General features: G+C 42.1%; 1 protein-coding gene across 2 annotated transcripts in view; it reads left to right on the top strand.

Annotated features, from left to right (window-relative positions):
• The window catches only part of Reln (reelin), a 460,252-nt gene that overhangs the window by 343,591 nt on the left and 89,256 nt on the right, over positions 1-27,405 (top strand). For both annotated transcript variants that reach the window (NM_001310464.1, NM_011261.2), the window contains exons 26-36: positions 2,403-2,574; positions 3,029-3,229; positions 5,530-5,762; positions 12,305-12,462; positions 13,981-14,188; positions 15,242-15,318; positions 20,989-21,147; positions 21,350-21,538; positions 22,055-22,328; positions 24,445-24,585; positions 24,689-24,866. In NM_001310464.1, coding sequence (NP_001297393.1) covers positions 2,403-2,574; positions 3,029-3,229; positions 5,530-5,762; positions 12,305-12,462; positions 13,981-14,188; positions 15,242-15,318; positions 20,989-21,147; positions 21,350-21,538; positions 22,055-22,328; positions 24,445-24,585; positions 24,689-24,866 — 1,990 coding nt within the window. The remainder of the gene's footprint in view (positions 1-2,402; positions 2,575-3,028; positions 3,230-5,529; positions 5,763-12,304; positions 12,463-13,980; positions 14,189-15,241; positions 15,319-20,988; positions 21,148-21,349; positions 21,539-22,054; positions 22,329-24,444; positions 24,586-24,688; positions 24,867-27,405) is intronic.

Genomic DNA, 27,405 nt, shown 5'->3' with positions numbered 1-27,405 from the left:
AGGCTAGATTCAGACTTCAGATGACACTAAGCTGATGAAGACACTTTGAGCTGGAAGATGTGAGAAAAGACTATGATGGCAGCAAACAATTCACATACTGAAAAATGACTTGAATGACAATACTCACTAAGGATAGCTGTGAAGAGCGCTGCACTGTGTCCTCCAGATATTAAAAGACAACAAATAAGTGAGACATAGTATAGACGCCACAGAGAGGAACCCTGAAAACTTGGGAATAAAGTTACCTCTTTGTTTTGTTTGATTCCTGTACATGGTTTACTTTGTGTCTAGAAATAGAAGCTAACAACACAGCCTAAATTTGGAGAAAATAAATAAAAAGTAACATATATTATATTTTTTTTAAATCCTAAAATGAAAAGACACTGGACAAGCAATGAAACCAAATAGTTGACCCTGAAACTGACTCAAGTAAATGGGCAGTGGAAAGATAGCTCAGTCAGTAAGGTGCCTGCTGTGCAAGAGGGGATGGCCAGGTTGCAGCCCCAGAACCTAAGTAGAAAGCCAGGGGTGCTGGGGAGGAGGCAGAAATAAGGAGGGGGCTCACCGCAAGGGCAGCCTAGTCAAAACAGTGAGTTCTGACCTGTGATAGACACTGACTCAAAAGCAAGGAGGATGGCGTCTGAGGCAGACAGATATCTGAGGATGTGCCCTGACTGCCACAGCACATACACATATGTGCATGAGCAACTACACAGCCACGTGTTCCTGCACACACATGAACATGTGCAGGCACATACAAGAATGTATATGTGAAAAAGAACATGCCAGCTATTAGTGAAATAAATGGTTAATCAGGCCATGTTAGCTCTAGTGAACACTTGGAGGGAGGAATGTCTAAACTGTCACTTTGTATCGTCAAAAGCTGTGAAAACTGGTTTGGGGCTTCTTGGTCTCAGCAACAGATCACTGTCTGATCCTGGAAAAGCACCTCAGCTGAGTACAAACTCAATGGGAGAATAATGACGCGAAGAACTACTCACATAGAAACGTGTGACCTGCAAAAATGTAAAACCACTTTTGTATGTGTGTAATTACGATGTCAAGGAAAACAAATTTAGAAGGACAGTTCCAACAAATATGAGAAATGATTGTTGTCCCACAAAGAGTTTATTCAAACTATTTTTTAAGCACTAAGACCCCATTTTTGAAAGTGAACGCAAAAAAAAAAAAATGAGCAGAGAAGACCAAAAACAAATATTCATTAAGACATGGGTAATATTGAGATTCCAGTGCATAATTTCTGTTTTTAAACAGGCTACATACCATCTTTAATTATATTTCCAAGTGTTCTCTCAACATGAAACTGAAAGACTCTCTCATGACATCTGAAAACTATTACCTCCCTTCGAGGAAGGACTTTAGAAATCTTAAATGTCAGTAATTAATATGACCTGGTAATTGCCTGTCTAAGAATCTTACCTAAAATCTTATCTAAACCAAGCAGCAAAGGCAAAAGGCTTTGTGCATAGGATTTATGGCAGGGGTTACACATAGTAAGAAAAATATGAAAAATATGCACAGTGTGCCTATAAAATGGAAATTACATAAATATTAAAATGATCTTAAATTATTTTACAGACTAGGGACTTGCTTATGGTAAACATTAAGTTTTAAAATGTAAGGTACTATATTAGATAATGCCTGTGTCTATAACAAATTGTCGAATGATGATACACATTAAAATTTTAATAGAGCCCAGCCTTATATAGTTTATTGATGGTTATGTTTCCTCTTCTATTTTTCACCATGAATAAGGATTACATTGAATTTTAATGTAATAACACAATCGAAGACCAGGTTCTTCTAGATTGTTCTTTTCTATTGTTACAATGTTAATAACAATACTGTATTATGTGTGAGCAGGTGGAGGTCATAGAACAGGTTCTCCTCTGTGGGCTCAGGAGATCAAATAGGTCATCAGACTTGGCGACAGACACCTGCACTCTCTGAGGCATCTCAATAACTGTAAATAATTCTTCTAAAAGTTATGACCATTGTATGACCAACATGACATATTATGTAATGTTGCTTACTTACACATAAATACATACACACATGGTGTATATATACATGCAGGCAAAACACTCATATATGTAAAATAAAAACAAACAAACCTTTTAATACATTATAGCCTTTACACTAAGGAGCCAGAGAGTCAGTGTCCATTGAAACATAATGACAAATGAAATGGACAAAATACAGACTCAGGCTTTCCTACTGCATAAGCATCCTGTGTGATCCATCCATCCTAGAGACATCTGTAGAACCAGGGGTGTCAAATGAACCTAAGCCTTCTCATTTCTTCCTGTGATCCTTTGCCAGCTCCTAAAGACAGCAGAGCTTTTCCTTTCCCAGCCGTGAAGGGTTTGTTTTTAATGCAGATTTGTCTACCTGGAGCTCCCAGCTGCTGCGAAGACCCCTTGTACCAGGTTCCGCTGGTGGCAGCCTGTGTTCTCGGGGGAGGACTATGACCAGTGGGCCGTTGATGATATCATCATTCTGTCAGAGAAGCAGAAGCAGGTTATTCCAGTTGTCAACCCAACTTTGCCCCAGGTATGTCTCATGTGGAACAGTGGACCAGAGGAAGAATGAAGAATGACTGGCTTCCTGAAGAACCTAGTGTCAGACAGGGAACTGGGTAGAGTGAGTTTAGTTAATATAATACCTACATTCATATTGTGGCTGTTCCCCTCTGCAGTAAGAAAGTCCAGTCCTGGGCTGCTAGCTCATTTGTGGTTCAGACATGAGAAAGACTGTGAAGTCTAGCTATCAGTAAAGATGTTAGTGTGTTTAAACAATAATTAGATACAAGGTGGCAAGATTTTTTGGTTGCGTTTTAGTATTATGTATGTTAGTTTAGCAGTTCTGTATTTTCGTAAAAACATGAATGGTGTATGGCCCACGTGTGACAAACTGAGCGTGTCGCACTGGTGACTTGGGGCTTATGTTTTTGTGTTTTCAGTGTTATCCAACCGTCTTCCTGTTTCGTTTGTGTTGTCCCTAATAGAACTTCTATGAGAAGCCAGCTTTCGATTACCCTATGAACCAAATGAGTGTGTGGCTAATGTTGGCCAATGAAGGCATGGCTAAAAACGACAGCTTCTGTGCGACCACGCCGTCAGCCATGGTGTTTGGAAAGTCAGATGGAGACCGGTTTGCAGTAACTCGAGATCTGACCCTGAAACCTGGATATGTGCTGCAGTTCAAGGTATTTACGCAGCAGGGGTCTTTCCAGAGCAGGCTGAAGGATGCACAGGTTTTTGATATTCTGTTAAAGAAGAGGCACACTTGAATAAAGGCTCCACAGGCTTAGGATGGCGAAGCCTTTCAGCTCTATTGGTAAGGGAGACAGTTAGCTAGTTTTGGAGGAGTCTCAGAAATTGTTCCTATGGCATTATGGTGTTCATGAAGCTCTCCCATAGTTAAATTAAAATTGGCTGAGTATTTTGATCTGAGAGTGATGTTTTGAACCGCTGCTTTCAAGTCATCCTAGATAAGGCTCGTCTGTCTCACTGGTGGTTTGGGGCTTGTTTTTGTGGCGTGTTGGAGGCCTAGCCCAGACCTTGCACACACTAAGTGTGCCCCAAGCCCAGCCTGTGTTTTATGCATTTTCTATAGTGTTTTAGAATTCCCTCCCTGTAACTTGGCTTTACTCTGCTCTCCCTCACTCTCCTTAAAGCATGTTGTTTTTCATCCTGTGAGGACATGCCAACAGAAGTAGTGAGTATTTACCTTGACAAGTCCCTGTCTCAGAACCTAATCAAAGTTTCATTGTGTTTGTTTATAATAAAATCCCACCGGTGAATTCTGCAGTCGAAAGCAATGCAGTTTTAATGAGCCACTACAACTACATGGTCCTTATATAACAATAGAATGCAGACATTAAATAATTTACCAGTGGAAGTATTAAAGAGGTAGTTAGCTCTTCAATATAGTTTCTACAGACCTATACAAGATAGTCATAAATAAAATAATTAGGAAATGCTAGCCTTGCCTTTTTGTATATTGATATTAAACTCCGGTGGAAGTATCGATAACAGTGCATGAATCTACATGCATGTGTGGGTGATATTTAATAACAATATCCAATACATTGATTGAATACTATTCTGCTTCTCATCTGATAAGTCTGCTGTTTTACTAATCCCCAACACCATGGCAGGGTAAACATTAAATCCTGAATGGTGATATTTTAAAGTTGAAAAAGCAAAGTGAGAGAAACATAGTGAATTTTTCAGGTATTTTAAAATGGCAGCAGCATATAATACTTAAGAGAATCCTAATTCTCACCTCACGACTAAACACCTAGTAATTTGTGCTCGCTGGTTGATGATAGGTACTGATTATGGATTGGTGGTCAGTATATGCTAGAAACCCTTAAATGTCTTTTGTTTTCATTTCTATAAGAATATAGTTCTGGCGCAGTCTTGGTAACTGCTTGCCATATGACCGCTATAAGGTCTTGGGAATGTAGACCCCAAACCCTGGCCCCAGTCCTCAGGGAGCTCAGGAGCTAGAGAAGAAGCCAGAAAGGTAAACAGTCGCTGCACAGTCAGGGGTTCCAGTAGCATAGGCATCGACCAGATGATAGAGGGGCTGTGGAACAGTAACAATCGTCAACAGGGTGTGCTAAACAACATTCAAACTCATTCATACATTTATTTAGAGGGAAAGAAAATCTTAAACTATAATGCCAAAACCTAGTGCTGAGCTAAAAGGATTCCTTTAATAAAAGGAATCCATGGAACTTTTAAAATCTGAAGTGTATGCAGACTCAGAGTGATGTCACTCCTGAAGCCGCCCTGGAAATCACCCACAGGGAGCACCGAGCACCCTGTGCAGTGTTGCGCGTGGTGATAAAGCGCTCTGAAACAGGAAGCAGGAGGAAAGTTCCTAACACATGAGAATGTCAACTATATATCCAGAATATATACCTCTAAATAAAGGGCAGAAAAACAGCTGTGCCAGGGAGGTGGCGGTTGCATATTTTACAGTTTTTAAACAATGCCCACTTTGTGTTGACAGTCATGTGACTTGCACATAACATCTCGGTGTCATTACTTAATTGAGTCTGTGACAGAAACTTGGCTTTTCCTTGACAGTGATCTTTATTTTCCCTTTCTTTTTTTAAAAAACTTATCTTGAACCAGACAGACAGATGTATAGATAGTGCCCAGTGCTTATTCCACAGAAAGCAGAGGCAGCCACCCTTTGAGCAACCAAATTCCTTAGGACAGCTGCTTCTCTGCCTTCTTACCTGTTTGTCTACTCTGGAAATGAGAATAAAAAATACTTCCTTCTCAAGAAACCTAGAAGATGAGTTTGGTCCAGCTCTCTATTGAAACCTTCCAGAATTTACAGAGGTCCTGCGTTGAGTCTGAGTTGTATCTTTTTTATTACTTAAATGTCATGCCAACATGTAACAGGGACCCTGGATGCCATTGCACCTAATTCATTAAAGGTCATCTTTGAACAAAGCCTGATCTAATTCTGCCTTTGTCCTCACAGCTAAACATAGGCTGCACCAGCCAGTTCAGCAGCACTGCCCCGGTTCTCCTGCAGTATTCACATGATGCCGGCATGTCGTGGTTTCTGGTGAAGGAAGGATGCTTCCCAGCGTCAGCAGGCAAAGGATGTGAAGGGAACTCCAGGGAATTGAGTGAGCCTACTGTCTATTATACTGGGGACTTCGAAGAATGGACTAGAATCACCATTGCCATTCCAAGGTCCCTTGCATCCAGGTAAAGCAATCTCTCTCGTTGTAAGCCATCGCACCATGAGGTTGGCTGCTCCTGCCCAAGCAGTGGCTTGAGGCAGAAAAACAAATAACGGAGGTAGAACTACCAAAATACCAGCCTAAGTGGGTGGTGAAGTCTGTTAGTCAGTCAACCACTAATTCATTCAACAAGCATCTGGCCCTCACCTACCTGTCCCACATACAGCCTGGGCACTGGCATACAGCACTGAACAGAAGTTATGGGTTAAAAGAATGTATAGACTTTTATTTACTTAATGCCTCCTTACATAGAAGACTTGAAGTATCTTTCAACATAAACAGCCACTTTAAATAGACTACTAAAACAATATGAGAGTTTTTTTTTAAAGCCATTGATGGGAGGATGACATAACTGGACAGAGAACTTGAAGTGAGTCAGGGGCAATAGAGGAGGAACTAATTTAGCTCTCAGCTTCTTTTTTTTTTTCTTTTTTTTTTTATTACGTATTTTCTTCAATTACATTTCCAATGCTATCCCGAAAGTTCCCCCCCCCCTACCCACCCATTCCCATTTTTTGGCCCTGGCATTCCCCTGTACTGGGGCATATAACATTTGCCTGACCAATGGGCCTCTCTTTCCAGTGATGGCTGACTAGGTCATCTTTTGATACATATGCAGCTAGAGTCAAGAGCTCTGGGGTACTGCTTAGTTCATAATGTTGTTCCTCCGATAGGGTTGCAGATCTCTTTAGCTCCTTGGATACTTTCTCTAGCTCCTCCATTGGGGACCCTGTGATCCATCCAATAGCTGACTGTGAGCATCCACTTCTGTGTTTGCTAGGCCCCGGCCTAGTCTCACAAGGGACAGCTATAACACCGTCCTTGCAACAAAGGCTTGCTAGTGTATGCAATGGTGTCATCGCTTGGAGGCTAATTATGGGATGGATCCCTGGATATGGCAGTCTCTAGATGGACCATCCTTTTGTCTCAGCTCCAAACTTTGTCTCTGTAACTCCTTCCATGTGTGATTGTTTCCAATTCTAAGAATGAGCAAAGTGTCCACACTTTGGTATTCGTTCTTCTTCAGTTTCATATGTTTTACATATTGTACCTTATATCTCGCTATACTAAGTTTCTGGGTTAATATCCACTTATCAGTGAGTACATTTCATTTGATTCCTTTTGTGATTGGGTTACCTCACTCAGGATGATGCCCTCCAGGTCCAACCATTTGCCTAGGAATTTCGTGAATTCATTCTTTTTAATAGCTGAGTAGTACTCCATTGTGTAAATGTACCACATTTTTTGTATCCATTCCTCTGTTGAGGGGCATCTGGGTTCTTTCCAGCTTCTGGCTATTATAAATAAGGCTGCTATGAACATAGTGGAACATGTGTCCTTCTTACCGGTTGGGACATCTTCTGGATATATGCCCAGGAGAGGTATTGCAGGATCCTCCGGTAGTACTATGTCCAATTTTCTGAGGAACCACCAGACTGATTTCCAGAGTGGTTGTACAAGCTTGCAATCCCACCAACAATGGAGGAGTGTTCCTCTTTCTCCACATCCACGCCAGCATCTGCTGTCACCTGAATTTTTGATCTTAGCCATTCTGACTGGTGTGAGATGGAATCTCAGGGTTGTTTTGATTTGCATTTCTCTGATGATTAAGGATGTTGAACATTTTTTCAGGTGTTTCTCAGCCTTTCGGTATTCCTCGGGTGAGAATTCTTTGTTCAGCTCTGAGCCCCATCTTTTAAGGGAGCTATTTGATTTTCTGGAGTCCACCCTCTTGAGTTCTTTATATATATTGGATATTAGTCCCCTATCTGATTTAAGATAGGTAAAGATCCTTTCCCAATCTGTTGGTGGTCTTTTTGTCTTATTGACGGTGTCTTTTGCCTTGCAGAAGCTTTGCAGTTTCATGAGGTCCCATTTGTCAATCCTCGATCTTAAAGCACAAGCCATTGCTGTTCTATTCAGGAATTTTTTCCCTGTGCCCATATCTTCGAGACTTTTCCCCACTTTCTCCTCTATAAGTTTCAGTGTCTCTGGTTTTATGTGGAGTTCCTTGATCCACTTAGATTTTACCTTAGTACAAGGAGAGAGAAATGGGTCGATTTGCATTCTTCTACATGATAACAACCAGTTGTGCCAGCACCATTTGTTGAAAATGCTGTCTTTTTTCCACTGGATGGTTTTAGCTCCCTTGTCGAAGATCATGTGACCATAGGTGTGTGGGTTCATTTCTGGGTCTTCAATTCTATTCCATTGGTCTACTTGTCTGTCACTATACCAGTACCATGCAGTTTTTATCACAATTGCTCTGTAGTAAAGCTTTAGGTCAGGCATGGTGATTCCACCAGAGGTACTTTTTAAACAAAAGAATAAAGTTTCTTTGTAAAAACATGTTTATCCAAGTTCAATATTCTAGAATAAATTTATATCATCTTGTCAGTAAAAGAGAGGGATCACTAGTTTTCACTGTCATTTTAGAAAAGATAAACATTCTTCAAGTATTCTTCTAAATTATATTCTGGAGCCTTTGACTTCAGAGCTGAAGTCGTACAAGATGCTGTTTCTATTGCTTCTTGATGGTGTAACACAGAGTTGGGATGCTTACTGGTGTCACTCAGCAATACTCCACGAGTCTTTATTTCCTGGAATAAGGTAGGCTCATGCCCACATTCTTCCGGATTTGACCTAGCCTAATAAAGTGTGAGTGCATGAAGCAGTTGGCTTTTCAGAACCCAGGCACATGCTCTGAACTCCATGCAGGAACTGAAGCATGCGTCAGTCTCGGGCTCCAAGGGCAAGGAGCGGATTCCTTGCCAACCTATGCTAGATACAAAAGCTACTCAAGAAACAAACTTCTGTTGGGCTGGCAGGTTGGAAGTTGTTTGTTTCCACAAGAAACCTATCCTGTGCTCTGATATAGTGGTAACGAAAATAGCTGCTAAGCACTTGTCTGTCTGTAGCATTTTCCCACCTAATTGATCACAGATTTACTGAGCATGATCTAGCTACTCAAGCTAATTGTATTCTCCGCCTCCACCATTAGTCAAGTGCAGTCCTGTAGAATGTGGACTTTAGCTGTCAGTGAGCAAACCATCTTTGTTAGATCAAAGATGTAAAATTCTGTATGACCCTGATAAACTTTAAAGCAGAATTTTAAAATGTCAGCTATTTAAAAAAAAAAAAAACTATCCATGAAACTATTTCAATCATCAGAACCATGTCAAGTTATATACAATGTCTTCGTTTTGCGTGTCAGTGTTGTGTTGTAGTTTAGCAGAAAAAATAAGAGAGAGGGGCAAGAAGAAATGGGAAGGTCCTAGCAGTCAGGCACCTGGTCCATAGGAAGTCTGAATGTCACCCAGAAGCTTGCTAACCAGCAGTGTCTAGGACGAACAGTCTCCATGACTAAAATAGTCCTCTCTGAGAGGAATTCTCCAGTCCATTGTTCTCAGCCCCTTGCTCCACCTTGCCTACCTCCCTGCCCTGAAGAACCTTCATAAGAACCTTTCTAATGTTTGCCATCTGGGAGAGCCATGTCCTCTTGCTGCCATTCATCTGAAGCTGTCAGTGCAGCCTGCTTAATTGTTTGATTGCTTGTTTGTTTGTTTGTTTGTTTGTTTGTTTTTCTCACCTCAAACACTCTTCATGGTTACTGAAAGAATGGCCTCACAGGGCAATGGTGGTGCAAGTCTTTAATCCCAGCACTTGGGAAGCAGAGGCAGGCAGATTTCTGAGTTTGAGGCCAGCCTGGTCTACAGAGTGAGTTCCAGGACATCAAGGGCTATACAGAAAAACCGTGTCTCAAAACCATCAGAGAGAGAGAGAGAAGGAGAGAGAGAGAGAGAGAGAGAGAGAGAGAGAGAGAGAGAGAGAGGAAGAGGAAGAGGAAGAGGAAGAGGAAGAGGAGGAGAAAGAAAGAGAAAGAAGAAGAAAGCAAGCCTCAAAGCATCTCCTCCAAATTCATGGCCTTAGCTGGAGACCATCAAGTGGCCCCCTTCGTTACAATGACGAGAATATTGGATGATTTAAAACATCACTATGAAAACAGAGTTTCTCGGAGGAGTCAATCCTTTTTGGTTTCTCCCAAGCTCTGAAAAACTGTGGTTAAATCTGTTAAGTACAGTTTTTTCCTCATTGGTGGGTAGAGTAACGCAATTGGTAAGGCCACTATGAGCAGTAAGGAAAGCCCAGGCTCACGTCAGTAAGTAGGCCAAATATTCTGAAGCTCTTGATATTTGGATGTTTTCTTGAATTTCAGCTTTTGGAAAAAAAATAAATCTTCTCCACTAGAATCCAGCTTCCTGGTTACTTGGACTCCACCCAGCTTGCTGATTGACAGTATTTGTGATAGAGCCCACTGCTTAAGAGTAGTAAATATGTTCCTATTTGCCCCAAGTAAATGAGCTATCTGCGTTCTCCTTTCTGCAATATGTCGTGCTCAGGAAGCTCCAAATGCACTGTTGAAGAGCTGAGAGCCTAAGCAGTAAAACCAGGAGGCAACATGCTTACAATATTGATTAGAGCCTCACTCTTCCAGAAATAATTCTAAGAAGATTTCTTAACGGAAGAGTTCATGCTCCCATGACTTTACCTGGTTCTTGCCTGCAGAAGACAGACAGTGGCAGTGGTAAATAGATATTTGGTAAATATACATATGCCACTCCCACTTCTCATAGGCGACCCCATTGATGCACAAGAAATGTACAAATAACTTATTACAAAGGCTTTATCTCCAAATATAAATATGAGATCTTGAAAGACCCTAGTGGGAAGACCCCCACTAAAGTCCCAAGATGGCGTGTACACCCAAGGAATCACAAGAGACCATCTTGATGCAAACACACGAGGTGGTTTAATGACATAGCTCCGGGCCGACATGTGCCTCACGCAGGAGACAGAGGAGTCGACCACGAGGCTCAGAAGCTAGGGGTTTATATACAAAAAAGTTGGGTTACTTGTATGCATGTGTTGGATAACCAGTTGGTGAGTATTTTCCCTACTCCTGGCATCCTTAGTTGCCTGCAGTTCTCTGTGTGGGGTGGAGGCCTCCTGACCCTTTCCCCATCCAAGTTAGCCTGTCTATTGTTGTTGTTCTTGTTCTGGTCCTGTTTCTGGCAGCCGTGTTGGTGAGCTGTGTGTGTGTGTATTCTCACATTCCTAAGAGACTCTCTCTCACAGCAAACCCTGTCCCTCCTCGCTGACGGTCTTTCTGCCGTGTTCCCTGAGCCTCAGGTGCAGGAGCTGTCTCAGTTGGGACTGGGCTCCACAACTTGGCATTTTGATTGGTTGTGGTTTTCTGTAATTGTCTGTCTGTTCCAAAGGGAAGTTTCCTCAATAAGAAGTAAGAATATACTTACCTGTGGGTATGAAAAGTAGTATTTAGAGTGTAGTTAGGAACCCACAACACCACTTTAATAGACATTTACTTAAACTAGTATGTCTGTATATCAAATAATTATTGTGTTTCCGGGCTACAACCTCATGAGGATAGCTCACCTTTGAGGACAGCTGCATCAACAGATTTCAACTATTTCATGTTTCTTTCCTTCCCAAACAATTTATGATTCAGGACAGAACTTACCTTCCTCATATTTTGTCTACTGCTCTTCAGGCAAGACCTGGTACCTAGGGGCCACACCCAGTGCTCTCTCGATCCTTCTCAAGCTCTTCTTATGCCAGCAACTTTGATGACACTAATTTACTTGTGTTCAAACCCAATGTTGAATCACCAGTGTTGAGACCAGAAGCAGGTATCAGTTGCTAGGTACAATGTGAAGATATACAAGCAATTGCCCAGGCGTGAAGCCTCACTCCATTTGATACTCCCAACTCAGATGGTCCCAGTGATTTTTCTTTGTTTTCTCACAAGTAGCAGTGCTGATAGGCATCCCATCTGGTTACTGAGAAGTCTCAGAATGAGAATCGAAGAGCTTTAAAGCGAGATTGGAAGGAATGAGGCAGCCATGAGCAGCAGTGGAGCTGTCTGTACAGGCTCTCCCCTTCCGTTGTCAATGCCAAATAGCCAGAGTCCCTTTATGTGTCCCAACAAAAATCATTGTATTTGATGGCCTCAAAAGACTGACAAATAATTTTTTGGAACAAAGGAGTCCAGAGGGAGCAGTGGGGAACTAAGAGAGCATTATGGCCAGTAAACACGATCAAAATAGAAAATGTCATATTCATACATGAAATTGTCAAATCATAAATGATTTTTTTCAAATGGCCTCTCTAAAGATAAGCATAAAATTAACATAATGGAAGGGTGAAAATTAACTAAAGAATAATCTTGGGTTATTACTAAAAGAGCATGGGATAGGAAAATACACAAAAATCTATGATATATCTAACATCAAAGGAATTCTTAGAAAAATTTGTAAGGCCATTGTAACTATTTCCTCCTGGATGTTAAACTATTCATGCTGAAGAAGAAATCAGGCAGGTTTGAGAAGCAGGCATGACACTCAGAGGCATAATAGTTTGTCTGAGCCCTTCTGCATTCCTTTGTTTGGTGAGATGTGGCTGTAAGAACAGACCTGTTTCTCCCAACAGCAAGACCAGATTCCGATGGATCCAAGAGAGCAGCTCTCAGAAGAATGTGCCCCCGTTTGGCTTAGATGGGGTGTACATATCTGAGCCTTGTCCCAGTTACTGCAGTGGCCATGGAGACTGCATCTCGGGGGTGTGTTTTTGTGACCTGGGGTACACAGGTAAGATCCCTGGTTTATCATTCTCAGTGTTGAAGAATTGTAGAACTTGGGCATTCAGGCACTTGAGCTGCTAGATGCCCTGTGGTCTCGAGCTACCTAAAAAGAAAACCTGCTAAGTCTCACGCCCTAGAGCGAATGTGTTTGTTATTTGAAAGCAATCATACTGACCATTGCGTCAGTCCTAGATCAGGTCAAACATTACAGTAAACACTTTTGTTTTTAATCTCATTTGATTCTAAGAATGAATAACTGTACCACAGCACTGTTGACCCTGTTTACATTTGAGGAAACTGAGGCAGAGAATGGATTTTTGTTTTTAAACAATTCTTGGGTCACGTAGCTCAGCATTGCTAGAAATGGACCCTGCCTCTGCTCATACAATCATGCAGTCTCAGAAACCCAAACCAAGGTCTTAACGGCATGTGTGCAGGGTCTCCCTGAGCTCTTGAGAATGAATATATACTTGAAATATGCTTTTCTCCATTTAAAATTAAACTGCAACATAAAATTCTAAGCCTAAAACTATCAAAAATAAAGAGCTTTATATAAGAGAAGTTGTTTTTGCAACATTCACCTTTGGGTGTTACCATAGCAAAAGTTTCAAGAGAGCCGAGATTAAAGCATAAAATTGGAGAAAATATCTTAAGCTACAAAATCTTTTTCTAAAGTTTTTCTGGCAGCAGCATCAAAAGGCTCCTTCTCAGCTTGTCAGTACTTGGGCCTTCATCTGGCAAGCAACCAAAGACAGACTGGCTCGCTCTTGCAAGCCTCTGTGTGTAACAGAGTTTCAAGGACAGCATTTTAAAATTCTGTATTGCCCTTCCTTACAAGACTCTTATAGAAAGACAGTGAATGGGCGGCTTCAATGTGGGCAAGATCTCTGCTCCCACAAACCCTCTAGGTAGGAACAACCGTGGACGTCCATCATTACCAGCATCAGGCTTCATTTGATGGTAAATAAGTTACAAAGGCTGGAAGATGGCTCAGAGCTCATGCTGCCCTTGCAGGGAGCTGAGTATAGTTCCTAGCGCCCACGTCAGTGGCTTACAACCCTATGTGTGTCCAGCTCGTGGGGGTTCTGATACCTCCAGCTTCCACAGGCTCCTATATTCATTTGTACAGATGTACATACATGCAGAGAAACACACATACATATGGTTTGTAAAAATTAAAAGTCCTTTTTAAAAGTTAGAAATTGAAAGAAAAAAAATGGCGAATCTCGTTGATTTGTTTGTTTTGTTGCTTTGTGACGGCGTCTCATGCAGCCCAAGCCGACTTTGACCTTAGAAGGTGTCCAAGGATAGCCTTGAACTTCAGATCTCCTTTTGTCTGTCTCTCAAGTGCTGGGATTTCTGGTATACACCACACTCCTGACACCAATGTTTATGTTAGTAATAGTGGCTGTCTTTAGGCAGACGGTTGCATAATAAAGGCTCTTCCTTGCCCACACGTCAAGTATATCTTGAATACTTAGTGATTCCAAGGAAACTTGTACATGTATGCTTCTCTCCCCTGCAGCTGCACAAGGAACCTGTGTGTCAAACACCCCTAACCACAGTGAGATGTTCGACAGGTTTGAGGGGAAGCTAAGCCCACTGTGGTACAAAATCACCGGGGGTCAGGTTGGCACGGGCTGTGGCACCCTCAATGACGGCAGGTCCCTCTACTTTAATGGCCTTGGGAAAAGGGAAGCCAGGACAGTCCCACTGGACACCAGGAATATCAGGCAAGTTGTCGTCGATTCGAGCATTTCTTTTGAATATAGTGGACTATTGTTATGGGATATCTTGTGTAGTATTTCTACCTGTGGATTACAGTATGTAAAATATGAAGCTTAACGTAAGCTGCATGATAAAATAGATGGGCAATGTGAACAGATGACACTAGAGTTTGATATTAGCATACACTTGTTGCCCAGGCCTCTATGTCTAATATATATAATTTTTCACCTTAGTTTTCAAAAGCTCTGCATTATCTTATGAGTTCTGTAAACTCATATATTCTTAATGTAAACTGATGGGGCAAATGTATTTCCAACTTGGGATTTGATGTCTGAAACGATTCCTCCATGAACTTGGGCAAGCCATTTGTGGTCATTTACTGAAAAGTGGCCTCCATAAACATGAGATGCTTACCCTGCCACCTACTGGTAGAACCGAGAACTGTTTGGCTCTAAGGTCAAGTGACATAGTAGTAGCACACCTAAAAGGAAACTGCTTTTTTACATCAATTAAATTACGTGGAAATTAGAAGGAAAGAAACGAGGAAAAATGAATAAATTTTAGGCAAAGTCTTTACTAAACCTGCAGTGTTGCCTTTCATATTTTCCTGTCTTGTCTGTCCACGTCCCCTCAGCATCCTGTCTTCAAAGCTCTGCCTGCCCAGCAGGATCACGGCTGAGGCACAGTTTACACTGGGTGCCAGCTCCCTGGAAGTCAGTGTCAGATGGGCTGGCTGCCCTTCAAGGGGCTTCAGCTTCTCAGCTTCATTGTTCCCCTCACCTTGAGTTTCCAAGGTTACATTATCTGGACATTTTGTAATTGATCATGAAATTACATCAGCTATCACGATAAAATAGGGTTCACCTGTTTTCTTTAGATCTTTATACAGAATGAGGTTGTTGTTCACATCACTTAACATGTTAAATGTTTGCCAGCATGACTTACTATTATCTTTATTATATCTGGCGTTAAAAGTGGTACTTGAGAATGACAGGAATTTTTATTTTTATTTTGTTTGTAACTAAACTGAAGTTTGTGTGTTTGTTTGGTTCTCGCAGACTTGTTCAGTTTTATATACAAATTGGAAGTAAAACATCAGGGATTACGTGCATCAAACCACGGGCTAGAAATGAGGGTAAGCTGAAGTGTGTCTTAAATTTTTGTAACTTAGTTTTTGCGGTTTATATGTTGACGAGGTGCCTATGCATGTGTGTCTGTGTGCCATGTGTGTACTGGTGCTTGTGGAAGCCAGCTCCCTTAGAACTGAAGTTACAGATGGTTGTGATCCACCATGTGGTTGCTGGGTATTGAACCCAGATCCTCTGGAAGAGCAGCCAGTGCTCTTAACTGCTGGGCCATCTCTCCAGCCCCAGGCTACTGTCTTTCTATAGAAGTTATAGCAACTTTAGCTAATTAGCCTTTGTTTTCCTCCCAAAGTCTGATGTGGATTTTACAAACTGCTACTTCCATTTCCTTAGATCATACCTGCCCTCCGTTCTGTGTTCTGCTTCAATAGAAAAAGTGGCTGTGCAGACCCCCACTCCAATAGCTTCTCGAGTTTCCTAAGCCTGAAATCCATGACTGCCCTGGGTCCAGACAGAAACAAATGACAATTGTTTTAGTGAGTTCTACTTCTCTATAGCTCCCAAAGAGAGGGGGAAACAGTAGGAGAGATTTTTGTATTCAGTGTGAAGACTGAACTTGTTTGTACAGAAAATTTTTGAATTTTATATTAAACTATGCTTCTGCTCTTGGACATTCTGGAGGGGACAGAATCCTTGTTCTTTTCTGAGTACCTATTTGCCATAGATACTACTGTCCTGGAACTGTTTATGAGGAGTGGAGAGGGAGGCAGAGTGGCCCAGGAACTTACACATGCATAGAGATAGAAAGTAGACAAACCAGGATTTGAACCACCAACTCCAGGATGTATGCCCTTGGCATCATATGACTGATCCTCCCTTTTCCTGACCTAAACTCTACTCTTACTCAGTCCTTTTGGTTCCCACTTTTCTCTTAAAGAAATCCAACAGCAGCCTTGAAATATAAGTGGCTCCAGCATTCATGTGGGTATGCTAGGAGTCCTTCAGGAGCCCTGTATATGGCTGGTTCTAAGCACAGAATCTAGACTTCTCCGATGGTTCTGGCACCGAGCTATATCATCTTAAAACAGCATTGGCTTTTAAATCATCAGTAACAAACTTAGATGTAAACAAACATCTAAGTTTGTTACTGTGTCAGGCTGTGGCTATATATGATGCCCTGGACCAAACAGAACCCGCTAGTCAGCAGACTGTGGAGAGCCCTGCTTAACACTAATCTTCTCTGTGCCATCCCTGTCTGAAGGTTTCAATGATTTCCTGTGACTGTCTTAATGTTTTTACTCTAATTATGCAAATCATGCTTTTGCTGAGGAAGCAGTCTAGAAACTTTAATAGGCCATGTTGTATTCCTTCATGTCCTTTACAGATGTGTATGCAGTCTGGTTTTTTTTATTAGATATTTTCTTTATATACATTTCAAATGCTATCCCGAAAGTTCCCTATATCCTCCCTCCACCCTGTTCCCCTACCCACCCACTCCTGCTTCTTGGCCCTGGCGTTCCCCTGTACTGGGGCATATAAAGTTTGCAATACCAAGGGGCCTCTCTTCCCAGTGATGGCCGACTAGGCCATCTTTTTATGCAGTCTGTTTTAAGTCTGATATGTTGTGGGTACTGCAGATAAAATATCACCACAATGTTACCACCTATGCAACAGTCACAATGAGCTAGGTTATGCTGCAGTAACAAATAACCCTTTAAAACAAAATAAAAATACAATGTTTTCTTTATTGTGCTACATTTTCTTCATGGATTATCTGATGTGCTCATTCCAAAATGCTGAGTATCTGCTGAGTGCTGTCAGCCATGTAACAGAGAGAAAGAACCCCAGGTGTAGGCTGAGAAACAGACCACAAAAATGGCCACCCAACAGCCAGGTCTAGTTAAAACAAAAAATCCCTCGGGGAGTAAACTATGACAAAAAGTAATGAAGAAGATGCGAGATTTGGAGAGAACTACAGAAGCGAACTGTTGAAATGGAAAGCAAGGCACATAGGGACCGTGACTTTGATAGTGCAGTCTGGCTGCCATCGAAGCAAGCAAATGACAGCTGATAAGTTTAATCCAACGGAAGTTGAGTGTTGCAAAAATTCCATATTTGTACCCCTGTTTGTATATAAGATTTAAAAAGGCTTTGTGAGTAACATATACTTATCATTGGCATAAAACATAGTCTGTACTTGCTACAGATGCCCTTTGCACTGTGGGGCTAGTTCTCCTTAGGCTCCCTTTAGGAACAAGCAGTTTGTTCTCAGCTAGCCCTGAGCCATTTCCTTAGACTTGGTGTTATCCATAATTCACATCCCATAGGCATTTCTCACCCTCTCCCTGAAGCCTGGCTGTTAGCATGTAAATCTGGCTAAATCCTTGAGCAAATCTCTCCCAGGGATGAAAGTGAAGACTCTTTACTTACTCAAGCTGAAGCATCAATTTACATATTTGGAATTAAAGTCAAAATTAGGCTGTCTTCAATAAGAGTAGGCAGAATGCAGATGGAGTCATAGTTTAAAAAGAGAAATAAATGCCTTACATGCTTTAAACATTCAGTAGAAGTGCTAAAATGACTTGGCTTATTCAAATGTACAATGTGTTAGATGACACAGTTAATGAGGCTTAGCAACTGGCATAGACTGTGGATATTGCTGCTCTCCTCCTGACGTTCCTCCACTCACGTGCTGGTCTGGGAGGCCCTCCCTCATCCCAGTTCAGGATTAAAGTTTCATCTCTGTAGACCTCATTGCTGCATGCATTTCTCCTGAGAAAGCTATTGAGGGGGTAAGGCAAAAGCAAGCTGCAAATGGAAGACACGCCTCCTGAGCATGCCTCTCATGTTCTGATGACCGCCTCAGATCTTTCAGAATCTGCATTTGCTAACATGCAAATTCTGATTTAGGGGGATTGGGATGGTATACTGCATAACAAGTTTTCATAAATCAAGTGCCTGAAAGTAACAAATGTGTGTTGCCTTCTCCAGCAAGGCAGGAGAAGACACTGCTCAGCTGATGGGCTCTAGGTCAGGGTCTCTCATGAGGGCTTCAGTCAAGGCAATGGACACATGGGACAGATGTTGGGGAACTCTGCTGAGGGATGGGTGATCTGTTTGAAGAGCAGGCCAGAGGCTTTGTCCAGATCTCTCCATCCTTCCAGACCTGCCCACAGACTGTTAGAACATCTTACACATGTGTCTACTTCCTCATAGCCACAGAGCCAGAAGGAGGAAGACCCAAAGCCTTTCCTTTTTCCTTTTTGTACTGCTAAAAGGGCTCACACATTGTTTAGTGAGCCCTGAACTACTGAGCTCCACTCCAGGCTAAATGCGATGCCTTTTTGTTGTTCTTGTGGGTTGTTTGTTTTTCGAGACAACATTTCTCTGTGTAGCCCCAGCTGTCCTGGAACTCACTCTGTAGACCAGGCTGGCCTCGAACTCAGAAATCCGCCTGCCTCTGCCCCCCGAGTGCTGAGATTAAAGGCATGTGCCACCACTGCCCGGCTCAGTGTGATGCTTTTAATGGCCAAATTTCAAAAGCCACATGGCTCCTACCATATTCTGTTCATTAGAAGTAAGTTACTTAAACCCCTCTGAACTCAGAGGAGAAAGATTTAGTCTCCACTTTTTTTTTTAAAGATGTATTTATTTATGTACAAGAAGGCTCTATGTGTATGTATGCCTGTATGACAGAAGAGGGCATCAGAGCCCCCTTATAAATGGTTGTGGTCCACCATGTGGGTGCTGGGAATTGAACTCAGGACCTCTAGAAGAGTGGCCATTGCTCTTAACTGCTGAGCCATCTCTCCAGCCCTGAGTTCCTAAGGAGAGAAGCATCAATGAAGTTGTGAACATACTAAAACTACTGCAGATAGAGCACCTTTTCAGATGGTGCAGATGATCTGTATTTCCATGATGTTTCATTTGGAAAACTTCAGTCCCCCTTCTACAGTGGCCGCTCCTACTCATCTACCCTACCCCACCTCTTCTCTCCTTTCCCCTACCTCTCCCGTCTCCTTTCCATTTCTTCTCTGATGGAATATAAACTACATAAATTCAAATCAATAGCCACAGAAAATGAAATTTTTGAAGTGTCTACACTCTTCGACATCCAACATATTAGGACATATTTTGAATAAACACTGAGAACTACTGTGTAGTGCTTTTGCCAGACAGCACCCTGGGCAGACTCAGATGAAGGCTGGAACCCAGATTCGTTTCCTTCCTAAGGCTTCATGTGACTCTCGGCTCTCCTGCCGTGTGGCTGCCCCTCAGTCAGCAGCACCTCTAACTCTCCATCACTGTGGCTGGGTGCGGTCCAGCACACACCTGTTCTCTTCCTTCTCATTCTTTCTCTTCCTCTCAGAACTTGACAGATTCTGTTGTAAACATACAGGCTCTCTGAGAGTTCTAGCTTTTCATAGATTTGTCACTGTTCCTGGCACTGTTGCCTGTCAGGAGGAGCACCTGTAATGTCATGTACTGCCAATTGGCACTGAGCTACTTGCTCTTCAGCATAATATTTCTCAAAACTTTGTGCTAATTAAGTCTTTGTTATTTAATATTACAATGGATGGAGGCACTCTGGTTAGTCTATATATTTTTAAAGTCAAATATACCATATATGATTCATAATTTTTCAAGAGTTAAAATGTAATAAAAGATATAACAGATAAAACTTTATTGGGAATAATTTCTATAAATGCTTAAAAACTAGTGAATATTCAATACCAATTTACAAATAAGTATAGAATATGCCATTAGACAGATGCACTCTGCTTTCTCCCACAGATATATATTCATATATATACTCATATGTATATATACATATATAGATGGATATATCCATCTATATATAGGATATCTACATATATAGGACATCCATACACAGACACACACATATCCATATGTATATTTATGTATAATCCCATAACCTTACCCATAGCAGTTTTCTCCTTTGTTGATCATTAGCCTTCCCATTTGTCCCCTTTTAAATGACAACATTTCTAGAAGTAGCAGCAAGGGCGTGACATCCCTTGCACACAAATGTGCAGCTCCACAGATCTTGTCACCTTGTCACAGGGGTGGAGTTGAGGGAACAGATGGCTCAGGCACAAGGAGGGGTGGCACAGAGAATAGGAAAGAGAAGCGACATTGGAGAGACCTGAGTCTTGCTTTTTGGCTCTTGACTAATCTGGTCTTGTTCAGGTTTCACTAACCAAGGTCTGTCAGAGTATGAAGTATTGGTTAAAGGGTGCTCTGCCCAACAGACTTCCCGGCTAAGCACAACTCACTGCCTACTGCCTCAGCAGCAAGCAGCACACGCAGCTCCTCCCGTGCCAGAGAAATTAAGATATTTCTTAGGAGAATATAGTGATGACCTGAGACTTTGTGATGCTCAGGCTGGAGTCCACATTTCAAGTGCACGCACAGGAGCAGCTCCCTAACCAGCTCACTCATCACTCCTACAGAGCTGAGTGGTCTCTGAAGGAGCTTATGTAGTTCTTGTCTCCATTTACTGGGAGTGAGTGCATTAGAAACTGTCAGGAAATTGATGGGCCTTTGAGTCTACTAATTCATGCCTTGTAAGTTAGATGGATGAGTGTTCCCTCTCTGAGACACAGTCTGAAGTTGCTGCAGTTTTGCTGTTTAAAACAGACTGTTCCTTGCCTCTAAGAACGCTGTCTTAGTCATTGAATTTATGTCTTGTAACTCAGGGCTTGTTGTTCAGTATTCCAATGATAATGGGATACTTTGGCATTTGCTGAGAGAGTTGGATTTCATGTCATTCCTGGAGCCACAGATCATTTCCATTGACCTGCCCCGGGAAGCAAAGACACCTGCCACAGCTTTCCGGTGGTGGCAGCCGCAGCATGGTGAGTCACTGCTCTTTCCAACATTCCTGATGACTTTATTAAAAAAAAAAGATCACATAGCATCCATATCCAATGTGTAATATATAAGTGTGTTAATTTACTGTCAATTTCCAGACAATTTGATTTAAAATCATGGTCACGGAGATATTCCTATTGCTGTGTAATGAGCCTGCTCCAACTGCTGCTGTTCATTTGATTGCAGGGAAGCATTCGGCCCAGTGGGCTTTGGATGATGTCCTTATAGGAGTGAATGACAGCTCTCAAACTGGATTTCAAGATAAATTTGATGGCTCCATAGACTTGCAAGCCAACTGGTATCGAATCCAGGGAGGCCAAGTTGATATCGACTGCCTCTCTATGGACACTGCCCTTATATTCACTGAAAACATAGGTATATATTGCTGCCGTATAACAGAAAGATATTTGATTAACTGCAGGACTAAATTAACTAAAACTCAAAAGAAATTTTCTACTATAAAATTATGTGTTTAACTTCCTTTGCTGATGGAGGGTGCGGTGTGCATCGTCCTCCAAATGACCTGGGCACCTGGGCCTGACAGAACTTTGTTTCTTGGAACATGAGGAGGAGGAAGATGACTTACAGGCAGAGAAATGTGTCAGAGGACATTCCTGTATTTTGCATTTGCAGAGTTGAAAGTTTATGACTCTGTGAGTCCTTCTTAAGGTAGCAAAGGTCTTCAGCTTCATAGTCTACCATGTTTCTGATTCCATGGTGACAATATAAAAACAGTAGATATGAGAAGAAAAATCAATGCAAATTTGAGGCCCTAAACACAAACCATTATTGGGTTTTTTGTAGGCAATGTGCTCGCAATCATAAGCATCATAGAAGAGAATACTGCTGTTAATCCTTTGTTCTTGGTGTTGTTGTCTGCATCCTTGGTAGGAAAACCTCGCTATGCTGAGACCTGGGACTTCCATGTGTCAGCGTCAAGCTTCTTACAGTTTGAAATGAACATGGGCTGCAGCAAGCCTTTCAGTGGTGCCCACGGCATACAGCTCCAGTACTCTCTGAACAACGGCAAGGACTGGCAGCTTGTCACCGAAGAGTGTGTCCCTCCAACCATTGGCTGCGTGCACTACACAGAGAGTTCAACTTACACATCAGAAAGATTCCAGAACTGGAGGCGGGTCACGGTCTACCTGCCACTCGCCACCAAGTAAGACTTGGCACTTGACTTCACGTTCGGTTTCTGTCACCTAATTTGAAAATAATGGTGATTTCAATGGGGAATAGTGCTCGCTGGGGTGATTATGCAAGGAGTGGCCTGGGAAGGAGCATGGTACACGGGGCCTCAGACTGCTGTTTAAATGTAACTAGAGAGTTCTAAAAGCTGTTCTGTGGTAACTTCCTCACTCGATCATTCCCTAGTTGGATTCTCAGCTCTGCTATGCACCAAGCCTATTACCCTGCAATAAGTCTTTTTATGTGTTAAATACATATAGAAATATCTTTTCCTGGTATAGTTCAGATAGGACATGCAACCAAAAAATAGGAAGAAATACTTTATTAATTTTTGTTAATATTTGTCTGAAATAGTTTTCCATGGACCCCAATGCCTAAAACAATGCCCATTTATGCCTCATTTATTGATTTTTGATACATTTATTGAATACCTATTTATTTTTAGTATTCTGATACCTAATGAATAAACTGATGCTAGACCGAACACTATTACTTAGGATGGCACACATCTAAGCACCTGCATCCACCATCATGAGTACCTTGGACTTGACAGTGCATGGGTGAGTGACCATCATAGTGTTGGGCAGAGTAATGATGACATTGCATTTCCACCTCAAAACCACCATGCCTGTCAGTGCCTCAGATTGAGGAAGATCCTGTCCTGAGAAACAGCACTACCGAGAGTCAGTCTTTGATAGACCATGTTCTAGAGTCCAAATAACTAAGTCTTTTCTGTGCAGCCTGTTACTCGGTAGTAGCTGCTGTTGTTCTAGAGAAAGTTCTCTTATGACCTAGTGTATTGTTTGCTCTCTCGCTGCTCTTACAAAATACCTGACGAAAGGTATTTAAGGGAGGATTTATTTTATGTCACAGTTCCAAGGTAAAGTCCAACCTGGCAGGGACCTTATAGCAGCTGGCCACACTGCATCTACAGGTGAGACCCTATAGAAGTCAATGTCTCTGCTCTGCTTTCTCCTTAGTCAGGGCCCTGACTCGCCCATGGCACTGCCCAATGTCCAGGGTGGAGCTTCCCTCTTGTCTTAGTCAGGGTTTCTATTCCTACACAAACATCATGACCAAGAAGCAAGTTGGGGAGGAAAGGGTTTATTCCACTTACAGTTCCACATTGCTGTTCATCACCAAGGAAAGTCAGGACTGGAAGTCAAGCAGGTCAGGAAGCAGGAGCTGATGCAGAGGCCATGGAGGGATGTTACTTACTGGCTTGCCTCCCCTGGCTTGCTCAGCCAGCTCTCTTATAGAACCCAAGACTACCAGCCCAGGGATGGCACTACCCACAAGGGGACCTCCTCCCTTGATCACTAATTGAGAAAATGCTCCACAGCTGGATCTCATGGAGGCATTTCCTCAACTGAAACTCCTTTCTCTGTGATAACTCCAGCATGTGTCAAGTTGACACACAAAACCAGCCAGTACACCTCTCCATTTAAATCTCTCTGGACACACTCTCATAGATATTCCCAGAGATGTGTTCCAGGGGGATTCTAGATCCTGGGAAGTTGATAATGAAGACTAGTCATTGTGCTTACTATATTCCAAATAGCATACTCTACACACTATAGAAAATAGGGAGCTGTATCCAGTTCTTAGCTTTAGAGACAGTGTGTTCAGAATCAACATAGAAAATGCAAGTACAATAGGACCCCACTTAGGGTTTCTATGTAAGGCTCCAATTTTTCCTTTGTTAAGCCTTTGGTCCTTTTCCTAGTGCCTAACACTAGTAGAAGGCTGAAAGCAAGTGCTAAAATTCCTCATGAACTTCAAAAACAGAAATCATGATTTATTTCCAGAAAACATTTCTGTGTCACACAAGTTGACTTTCCTATGGGAGAAGTGGCAGAATGTTTGGATAGCATTCATTCTGTTCTCTCGAGGATACCAGAGGAGAGAACATTTGCTGCTTAATTACTACTTAGTATGCAGATAAAAGCATCTCAAAGGAGAGGAAGCTGGGCTGTGGAAGAGGGTGCTTCATGGAGAAATAAAACAGATACCCATGCTTTCAAGACTGCCTAGCAAACCAACATTGTGGGTTTTGTTTTTTGTTTGTTTGTCTGTTTGTTTTTGGTTAGTTCTCCCAGGACTCGGTTCAGATGGATTCAGACCAACTATACTGTTGGAGCAGATTCCTGGGCTATTGATAATGTCATCCTGGCCTCGGGCTGTCCTTGGATGTGCTCAGGACGAGGGATCTGTGATTCGGGGCGCTGTGTGTAAGTTCATAAATGGCCGCTTTCCTTGTTTGCAGTACCACAGTGAAAGTGGCTTGTTGACGTCATAATAAATGATGCTGTTTCTCCTCCTGCTTGTTGGTAGGTGTGACCGGGGCTTCGGTGGACCCTTCTGTGTTCCTGTTGTTCCTCTTCCCTCCATTCTAAAAGATGATTTCAATGGGAACTTACATCCTGACCTTTGGCCTGAAGTGTACGGGGCAGAGAGGGGCAATCTGAATGGCGAAACCATCAAATCCGGAACATGTCTGATCTTTAAAGGGGTAAGCGGGGAGTCCTGCTCCTCTCGTCCCGAGACCCACTGCTGAACACAGATGCATTTCTGGGGCTCTTCCCTGTTATTTCATGCACAGCCGCTGCCTTCTGCACACCCTGTCTTATAAAGCACATTCATTTCTTTCTTTCTTTCTTTCTTTCTTCCTCCCTCACCTCCCCACTTCCATCTTATCTCTGAAATAAAGTCTTGCTATGTCTAGTATGCTCATTTTTAATAGTCATTTGCACATAACATTTTCCCTCTTTGGAGATCAGACTTTTCTTACTTTCTGCTGGAGTTAATACATAAGAGTACATATGTACATAATCTTTAGAATTTGGTTACTAGAAGGGAGAACTTCATATCACTGAATTTTTATCTTATAGTATTTGTAAACGATTTTATGAAATCTTTTCTTTTGTTCTTTTTCATTGTTGTGGTTGTTGTTATTCTTTTTTTGTAAACTTCTTCCTGCCAGGAATGGAGTAGAATCTTTACTTAAAGGTGACTTACAGAAAACAAGGCAGTTAAGTCATGTTAACTTGCACTCTCAGACATTGTTAATACACCCTTATAGTCTACTCTAGATGTCTAGTTAGAGAAGTGTTAAACAGCCGAATGATGCTCTGTGCTTAGCTGACACCTCTCCATGTGTGAATGCATGCCACATCCCGTCCCTCTCAGCAAGGAGAAATTGACTAATCTAGGTGTGTAAATGAAGTCCTTGACAAAAGTCTGCATGGGTGTCTGTATAACCTTAATGAGTCAGACTGAGCACTAAGAAAATTAGACACCCTGGAACTTTTTCAATTATAGCTAATAGTTGCCAGTTAGCATACTTACTTGAATCCAAATTTTCCTCAAGTTTTGCATGAGTATAGAAATTCTTTCTGACCTGAGAGATCTATAAGCCCCCAAGAGTGCTAGTGGACCAGAGACATGAAACCCCTGGTTTACAGGGATTAGTCTTGTCTAAGAACATGGAGGGCCCATGACTGCCAACTTGACTCACCCCATTCCAAGCAGCTGACAAAACCAAAAGACAGAAGCCTTGCAACTTTGCTTGCTTCAAAGGTCTTCACCTGGTAAATTTTCAAGCAATAGAATTACCCTAGTCCTTAAGACTTACAAGTAGGAAAGGCACATAGGCTCTGTTTTCCCTTCAACCATGCAAATGCAAGGGCAGTCGAGCATTATGTCTTACACGTATTATCCATCAGCTCTGCAAGATGTAGACAGCTCAGAGTGCACCATGCAGGAGGCTGCAGTTTGACCTACAAAGGCATTCTTTCATGAAGAGGGGAAATGATAGTCCCTTTTGATGTTACAGATTCAGGAGTATTCTCTGCTATTAAAACAACTTATTAGATACAAAAGAAATTTTCGTACTGGGCAAAGGTGGATCCCTGAACCTGGTGAAAGAAGGGGACGGAAACCAGTGTCTGGGCAGAAACTGTGGTTGATGGCTCCACCACATAAGAGCCGGTGTCAAGTGCTAAGCCAGTACTGCCAGCAAGAAAGAGGGAGCCTTGAGATTACATAGCATACCCAGTCTCCTAGGGAAAGCAGTGTAAAGTGGTCCTTGCACAGTGGCCGGGCTCGTCCTTCAGACGGACCAGCTTCGTACTTAGATTCCATTGCCAGCAGGTAATAATCTTACTCTTAGTGCAAGCAAAGAATATCTGTTAGTGGGAGCTCTGAGCTGCCTGCGGGGGCCACCTTTGCTCACAACCCTAGTTCCCACAGGATCCTGGGCTAGAAAGGTACTTGAGGTATTATGCTTGCATATGCTGAAGGAGGAGGGGAAACACACCAAGCAAAACATGGAAGACAGGCATCGATTAGGCACTGAACTAAGGTCATGAATTGTTATGAAGGTCGTGAAGGAAAAAGGAAATATATTGGTACACAGCCTTTCATAGTTACCTTCAGTTCCAGAAGTTTATGATTATAATGTGTAAAGAGATGGGAATAAATGAGTAGTGTTTTTTATTAGACTTCCTAAATATCTCTTGGATTCTAAATGCAAAATGAAATTATTTCTTCCTTTTAACCAAATTAAAGATGAGTTAATAGATAAAACACTTCTCTCCTCTCTCTCTTTTTCCCTCTATCTTCCTCTCTCTTTCTACCTCCCTCTCTCTTCTTCTCCTCCTTCTCCTCCTTCTCCTTCTTCTCCTTCTTCTCCTTCTTCTCCTTCTCCTTCTTCTCTCTCTCTCTCTCTCTCTCTCTCACACACACACACACACACACATTTGCAACATGAGAATAATATCTTCCTCTTTGGAATACTTACTAAAATGTCTGTTAAAACCCAGCATGTGGTAAGCATTCAAACATGTTTGCTATTGCAGCTATTAGGGACAGTGGTCTGTAATAAACGTGAAGTGGGGGGAGCTCTTTACTTTGCCTAGCTAGTACAATGGTGGGCCTTTGTTTGTTGATAATTAGGAAATGAGTTGGTAGCATTACAGCCTCAGACTAAAGTCACTTGGCTCAGCAGGCTTAGCTGAGAAATTGAAAGCCTGTTTGGACCTTGGAATCTT

Source organism: Mus musculus, chromosome 5, assembly GCF_000001635.26.
Source record: "Mus musculus strain C57BL/6J chromosome 5, GRCm38.p6 C57BL/6J".
Lineage (NCBI taxonomy): Eukaryota > Metazoa > Chordata > Mammalia > Rodentia > Muridae > Mus > Mus musculus.
Note: the sequence above shows the minus strand (reverse complement) of the source record. Positions and strands in the feature narration are given on the sequence as shown.